General features: G+C 38.7%; 1 protein-coding gene across 1 annotated transcript; it reads left to right on the forward strand.

The window, feature by feature from the left end:
• The first annotated feature begins 32 nt into the window (after positions 1 to 32).
• LOC133977339 (glycerol-3-phosphate dehydrogenase [NAD(+)], cytoplasmic-like) lies at positions 33 to 4959 on the forward strand. The gene is made up of 8 exons (XM_062415457.1): positions 33 to 119; positions 1281 to 1458; positions 1571 to 1711; positions 1796 to 1934; positions 2449 to 2561; positions 3146 to 3382; positions 3484 to 3590; positions 4343 to 4959. Exons 1-8 carry the CDS (start codon positions 73 to 75, stop codon positions 4437 to 4439), a joined length of 1059 nt encoding a protein of 352 aa, XP_062271441.1. The 5' UTR covers positions 33 to 72; the 3' UTR covers positions 4440 to 4959.
• The last annotated feature ends 3141 nt before the right edge of the window (positions 4960 to 8100 follow it).

Here is an 8100-nt window from a genome sequence, read left to right on the forward strand (position 1 = left end):
ATACTTTTTTTGCCCCGCTTCAGTCTGTCGTCGCACCAGCAGCACAGCAGCTTTGTCTGGAAGGTCAAACACATGATGGCAGCACCGAAGAAAATCTGTGTCATTGGCTCTGGTAACTGGTGAGTGGATGATTGTTGGTGGAGTTACTATAGAGTCACTTTGGGTAACTTAAAGATGCAATTTGGAGTAACTTTGCGCTCCTGAAGTGGTGCGCAATAGTAACTTTATAGTCACCATATCTGCTGGTGGTATTTCTGTGCCCTGGATATGCTCCCACACGCACTTTAAAGTTTGTTTTCTTTCTAAATGTTGCCTTAAACTTGGCAAACTTGCTGGATAGAGAGATAAAGTCACTCTTGTTAAAAAAATCAGTAGATTACCCATAAAGGTCATGCACTTTTAAGCTGTTTTGCAAGACTTGAGTCTGGGTTTTGCTTTGCAGAGTGGGGGTCTTCTGAGAATGACACTCACTCTCTGAGTAGTTATGATGACCTTTGGTGCCTCAACAATCCAAGACCTTTATTGAAAAGAAGCTCCTGCTGCCCTTTTTCTTTTGAAGCAGTATTTGTGCAGTCATGTAGTGTTTATGTCCCTCATCCAGCATGACATTTAAATTAGTTGTGAGAAAGTCTGTGCCCAGCTTACTACCTACTAATGTTAGGTTCTTAAATTAGGATTTGTCGGAGCTCTTAGTGAATGTCATGTAGATATTCAATAGCCTGTCTTTAAATGGGACTATGCTCATGTCATAACAACAGTTAGCTGGTATCCATGTTTCACCTGTAGTGGTGTTATTTTCTAGAAAAGCATCTGAAAAACTTGTGACACCAAATTTCTCCACTACAACACAGATTAATGGAGTTCCACATTTGAGCTGCTTCTCAAAGGGAAACCTTGAGATGCATCACTGTATTTAGATTCTTTAAATCAAAAACTAACTATTAGAAATGCATTACATTATAATAGTGTATTAATTTGAAGGAAATTGAAAAATGGCATTTTTATTATTTTATTGTGTTGCTTTTCACTGAGAATATTTACCTATGTAAAAATATACAAATAAACAAAAGGTTCAAATCAGCCACAGTAATATTAAAGAATCAACATGATTTTTCTAACCTACAACTAGAGATGTGACAACTTTTTGGTAATTATTTCTTCCAATAATATGAGAAATGCCCAAAGTCCACTGTAAATCCATACATTTTTAATTTCACAAAGAAAAAATACAGTTAACCTTTTTTGGGGGGAACAATAAGTTGATGTCTCCATGTCTACAGGGGCTCTGCCATTGCCAAGATTGTTGGGGCCAATGCAGCCAAATATGACAAGTTTGACACAAAGGTGAACATGTGGGTGTTTGAGGAGACAGTGAACGGCCGTAAACTCACAGAAATCATCAACACAGACCACGAAAATGTTAAATACCTGCCCGGTCACAAGCTGCCCCCCAATGTGGTAAGCACCAAACAGCTCTTCAACAACATAAACACACACATCTGCTGTATTTTCTGTGTTGGTGTGCTGTCATATGACTGAAGTCTGGCTAAACTTCCTCTCTCTTCATCAGGTGGCTGTTCCAGACTTGGCTGAGTCTGTCAAGGGGGCCGACATCCTGATCTTTGTGGTCCCCCACCAGTTCATTATGAGAGTGTGTGACACCATCAAAGACCACATCAAGAAGGACACCATTGGGATGTCTCTCATCAAGGTAGCAAAAGTTTCCCCTCCTTATAACACTAAGAAATATGGACTGTTTGAGTTTGAGGGTTTTTTGGTTATCTGTCTGCTCCAGGGTGTCGACGCAGGTCCCGAGGGTCTGAAGCTGATCTCTGAGGTCATCCGAGGGAAGCTGGGCATCACCATGACAGTCCTCATGGGAGCAAACATCGCCAACGAGGTTGCTGACGAGAAGTTCTGTGAAACAACCATTGGTATGGCAACAAGCTCAATTATTGAATGGCATCAATTTCCCTTTTTGAACATAGCTCTTATTCAAGTAGGACAACAGAAATATATTAAAACACAAAACAATGCATACAGAATACATTCATCTATTCAAATATAGACTAATACATTAATTATTGTCCCCAAACTTGATGTATGAAGCAATTTTCAGTGAGGCTCCAGTTGTGGTTAAGGAGGAACATATCTGCAGTTCACCCCATGACTTAATAATATCTGACATTTAATGAAAGATATTGATCCAAAGTATCCTCAACCTATTGTTCTGGTCTAGCACTAAGATTTTGTCTTCCTATGTCAAGGTGATGTTGGCCCTGACTATTATTTTCCCTTAAAGTAAAAGATTGTGTCCACACATGCATTTAGAATTAAACCCTTTTTTTATTTAACACAATACATCCAGAAAGTGAATTAGTGTCCGTTTCTTCAGTGCTGCACAATAGGAACTGTTAATGTTTTTATTTTTTATTTTTCTGGACATAGGCTGCAAAGTTAAAGGACCCGGACCCATGTTGAAGGAATTGATGCAGACCACCAACTTCCGTGTGACTGTGGTGGAGGAGTCTGATGTTGTGGAGATCTGTGGGGCTCTCAAGGTTGAGTTCTTTTATTCTTCAACAGACAAACATAGAAATCTACTCTGCTGGATATTCACAATAAAAGTTCAACATCATTCCTGTGCACTTAAGCCCTTAAAAATACATTATTGTACAATTTAAAAAATGCATAAAAAGTTGTAAAGGTTAAAAAAAGAAGCTCACATATTCATACAGATCATCTTTCAGTAGTTTCATATTTTTAGCTTTAATATCAGTAGATGTGTGCAGGTTTTTCAACGCAAAATGTTTCAAATGGAAACTTTTAAATGACATGTTTTAAGAGATGTGTCTGTTCCTCTTCAAGATGCATTTTTATTGTATTTGTCCAAAAATGTTCAACTGTATGAATGTTGCAAACTAATAATCCCAACAATAATCTCCTTTTCTTTTTGGGAAGTTTCATTGTATGGAAATATTATTCAACATGAAAAGTGTGCATCAAATGCAATAAAAAGACAAAAATGGAAGGGTTAGGGATGAAGATGAGCCATTTAAAGAAAATCCTACAAGGCTGTTATTTTCATAACATATGAAAAGTGCAATGAAATCACTGCATAATTTCCTCTTCACTGTTACTGCAGAACATTGTCGCAGTGGGAGCAGGTTTCTGTGATGGTCTGGGATTCGGCGACAACACTAAGGCTGCAGTGATTCGTCTCGGCCTGATGGAGATGATTGCCTTCGCTAAGATCTTCTGCACAGATTGCCCCGTCTCCCCCTCCACGTTCCTGGAGAGCTGCGGTGTCGCTGACCTCATCACAACCTGCTACGGAGGACGCAACCGCAAGATTGGAGAAGCTTTTGCCAAAACAGGCAAAGTATGAGGAACAGCTTTTCTCTCCTTTTTTATTTCACTGTAATAATCAGTGCCACTTCTCTTTATGAAAAACATAATACAATAACAACACACATCTTTTAGACCATTGAGCAGTTGGAGAATGAGATGCTGAACGGTCAGAAGCTTCAAGGTCCAGCAACTGCGACTGAGGTCCACGACATCTTGAAACAGAAAAAGATGGTGGAAAAGTGAGTCTATCTCATGTATTATGAAATGGATCTTTTTTCACAAGATTGCTTGTGCATTGATACCAATAATTTCTGCAACTGCACACAAATTTGATACATATCTGAACATTTGAATAAGGATATTACTGGTTTATTTATAAAAGATTTGATTGAGTTTACATTAACTTATGCAAAAATGTACGTGGTATTTAAAGGAATAGTTGGACATTTCAGGAAATGTATTCATATTGGATATTGGAGACTTGATACCACAGCAAGTCTTTCCAAAAGCAACAAAATCCACCTAACAGCACCTGTAAAGCACACTTAATTAACATGATATCTTGTTTGTTTAATCTGTGCAAAAAAACAAAGAGTAAAAATGACTAAATGTGTTTTTATTGGGGGTTAGTGCAGGACTATTTCTTGGCTGGCAGCAATGACTTTCTGATTTTCTTGTTGTCACTATGGGGTAATGCTGTGGAACTAGTGGATAATCCAGAAGTTACTGAAATTAGTTTGAGTGAGAATGAGTTTTACATGCTGATAAAGGCAGATACCATCAGACAGATCCAGGCTAGATGTTTCCCCTTGCTTTCAGTCTTTGTGCTGAGCTAAGCTAACTGGTGTCTAGCTCCTGGCATCCTGTTCAGCATACAAACATTAGAGGGATGTTGATCTTCTCGTCCAGCTCTGGGCAAGAAATCAGATAAATGCCAAACTATTCATTTAATTATTTAAATCATTCTTAAACCATTCTTCTATCTCTCCAGGTTTCCTCTTTTCACTGCTGTTTACCACATCTGCTTCAAAAGCCATCCAGTCAAAGAGTTCATCAATTGTTTGCAGAATCACCCAGAGCACATGTAAAGTACCAACTTCAGGACTGATAGATGCATGTTGGGAAATACTTTTACACTGGAACCACTGTATTAACCCAGGTGAATTTAGGGGGGCAGGTTGTGCCTAATCCTGACTCCTGGGTCACGAGCAGAGAAAAAGAAAGAAAATGGAGCGTGCAGAGTTGCCCTCCATTTAACTGAGCTGCTGTGTTGAAATACTGTTATTACATTACATAATTCCTGTTCTCAGCTCTCTTTTCACTGATTATAAAACAAATACATGTCACCAATTGTAGCATAAATCCTCCAAGTCTTAAAATTTGAATTTCTCTGCCTGAACCGAATATTGATATGAAATGTTACAGCACCTGATTTGTTAGGTAAAAGTGCCTTAACTTAACTTTGCACTGACATGTTTTCCAATGTTAAACAAAGCATTGAACAGACTACATTTACAACTCCCACTGTGTTGTTTTTATTATGGACTTCTTAAGATGTAACAGATTACTTAACCGATTATTTATTTTGGAATAAATTTGTGGATCTGGGTCTGTGCTCATGTTTAATGTTTTCTTTTTCATTTTGTGACCTTTTGAATGGTCATCATCCTGGTGATGCATTCGGGATCCCTGCAGATACACTCACATCTCACTCGGCCACACTGTAACCTGACCTGAGCTCAGTCAGGCTGCCACTCTAAACTCTTCACCTTTACCATTTGAGTGTCTACTTCAACCTTTCTTTAAGCGCAGCTCCTGCCTGGGTCACAGGATGCATTTATATGTGAGGAATCCCTCCCTGGTGTTTTTTAAAACCTTTTTATTAACACATTGTTATGTATTCTGTTGATTCATTTGTAAAATATCCCTGGAGATACACTCTCTTTCTGGATTATGTTGATATGCAGGAAACCAATGTGTTCATGAACCACCATCTGTCCGTCACCATATGTCAGTGTATCCCTTCACTGCTCAAAAGTGCCAGCTAAAGCCTCTGTGAAAGACAAGGGGACAGCCTATTTTCTCTGTCACAGAAATGGAATTATGCACACTCTGCCAGTATCATCATCTATAAAACCCTCTTGTGCTGCAAGCCTCGTCCTCTAGATTTACAAATTGACTGACTTGCGTGCCTTTGACCCCCCTAAATGTGTTTATTTTTCATTTTTAACTCCTCTGTTGCTCAGTCATGCAGTGAACCATGAAGTTGCATAATTTGCTACTAATTAAAATTGGACTCCCTTGCTGAAATCCTTTGCATAGTTATTGAGTCAAGTGCCCTGTGAGATTTCTAATAATAACGTGCTCCAAAGGAGCAAAAGTCCATCTATAATTAGAAAGTGGACAGCACTGCAGCTGCCTCATCCCTACTGAAAAACATTGATGGAGGGATGTCGCTTTTTCAACTACCATACCACTGTGGTGCTATCAAATCCTGATTTTCTAGTGTCATGTATCAGCAGTGTTAACTATTCTTTAATGAGCACTTAAACATATTTAAGTGACTGTCAGCAGGGGGCAACATATGTCTGAACCCTGGGAGAAATGACATGTAATCAATCCCATGCTTGAATAGGTCAAGGTGTTGCATAATATTGCTTGACAATATGTAGTTGTGATACATTCAGTGACCACTTGGCTGTGCTATAGCATCATCACTCTGGTTGGCTTTATCTACCTTTCATATGGCACCTTTTCAGATCTGCCTGATTACTGAGCGGAAGCTGTAATATTCCACAAAACTCCACTATTAAAGTACCTGACTGCAGTGAGGCTCCAACAGGAAGAGAATAGGGGAGGTGGATGCCATGCGTCAATTGCCCCCATCCCTTCTGTTAGGGAGGAGGGACCCGCCTCACTTCCTCAATTCCAGTCCTCACCTCAGGGCGGCAGCCAAGATGTGTCAAGTTAGCCTGTCTTAGGTCAAAATACAGGAAGCCGGGCTGTCTCACCTTCATAATAAAAAAGTCAAGGCTTAACCATAATTAACCTTAAAAAAAGGCCCTAAACTGAATATATTTCTTCTGCTGCTATTATCTTAAATATATCTTTAAAATGATCCTGTAGGACAATATATTAAAATGTTTACTGTCGTGCAACACATCTGTACACTACTATATAAATCCTGTAGATTACCAGCAGATAAAATCCTGCAGGAATGACCTACATTACTCTGCAGGCTTTCTGCAGGACGGTTTTATAAGGGTCATATGTGTCAAAACAATAGTCAACAATCAATAATGGAAACAGTTCATTACACATCCAGTTGCAAACAGAGAGGTCCAAATCAAGTTGCTTAAGTCCTTTTTTTCCCAGCTTTGAGAAGTGATGTATACAATGTTTTCAAAATACAAATGGAACAAAAACAGCACACATATAATAATGAATCCACTCAGCTAGGTACTGAAAAACATACAGCACTCTTCATATTATAGGTAAATACCTCAACTGGTCTTTGTGAACACTGTCAAATACCAGAAACTGTGGAACATGTAATCATCAGCTACAATAAATGATATAGCTTACAGTAAGGACATGATAGAGGAAATGGAAAGAAAATTGGGATAACAGAGACAGAATTAAAGAAGATATTGGGGTGTGGTGTTAGTGGACAGGGCAAAGATGCTTGATTTACATTCAGAAAACAGGGCTGATAGGAAAAGTGTGACAATCTGGACACTAATTAGGAGTCAATTACAAAGGAAAGCAGTGATGCAACAATAACGATGCCAGCTGCTGATAAACATCAAAGATGATGATGAAGAAGAAGAATACAAATTGTTTGGTTGCTGCTAGATTGCATCAAGTATCCAGCTGCAGTCGACACGAACATGCCACACCCTCTTAGTTGGGTTGTTAGGGTGACAACATCATGGGTGAGTCATGCCGTTGTGTAGAGTAGGTGTATTTTGTGGGGTTAGGGTAAATCTGCAAGACTACATCTAGACCCACCATTCTCAATCTGATTGGCTGGAGGGATGATTTATGAAAGTCTAGTGAGATTTGTGCACTAACATTAACCTTAGTGTGTAGGATTTAGTTGCATCTATCGGTGACCTACCCCCTCCTTGCCTTCAAAGGGTGTAGGAGAACCTAAGACAGGGGTGGAGCTAGGGGGTGGCTTTTGGGGCTACAGCCCTGAATGTTTTTCTCAAAATACCAACAATCTTTTTTTTTCTTTTTTCTTTATAATGGTTAAAGTCATTTTTTCTAAACAATGACTTCAACCAGTTGCTGACTGAATCTGAGTGAGTTTACAACAATTGCAATTAAGTGAGAAACTTCTTAAGACAGTGCAGTTGAGGCAGTGTTATGGAGTGAAATGCAATTAAAAATGTAATGATTAATATCAAATATAATATATATGTAATATTTTTTGGTTTTGTTTTTTTTTCTAATTCCTTGTTATTTATTTACTTATTTCTATTTGCATTGTTTTAAAAAACAAAACAAACAAACCCCAAAATAAATAACTAATATTACTTGTAATGTTTGCAGTCATCATACAATGTAATAAAATTAAATTCTGTGCATGTAAAAAAAAAAGTTTGCCCTGGCTCTGGGTGCTCTGGGCTTAACCCCAGATCTTGTCAACTCCTAAATCCTCCCCTGACCTAAGATGGTCGCAAAACTCGAAAAAACCCCCAAAACAAACAAACAAACCCAAAAGCCCCTCTCTCAAGCCAGTGT

Source organism: Scomber scombrus, chromosome 3, assembly GCF_963691925.1.
Source record: "Scomber scombrus chromosome 3, fScoSco1.1, whole genome shotgun sequence".
NCBI lineage: Eukaryota > Metazoa > Chordata > Actinopteri > Scombriformes > Scombridae > Scomber > Scomber scombrus.

Coding starts and splice junctions, on each gene's coding strand:
- LOC133977339 (XM_062415457.1), top strand. CDS start 73: ATGATGGCAGCACCGAAGAAAATCTGTGTCATTGGCTCTGGTAACTG. Junction 3,383..3,483: donor CTTTTGCCAAAACAGGCAAA/GTATGAGGAACA, acceptor CACATCTTTTAG/ACCATTGAGCAGTTGGAGAA. Junction 3,591..4,342: donor CAGAAAAAGATGGTGGAAAA/GTGAGTCTATCT, acceptor CTATCTCTCCAG/GTTTCCTCTTTTCACTGCTG.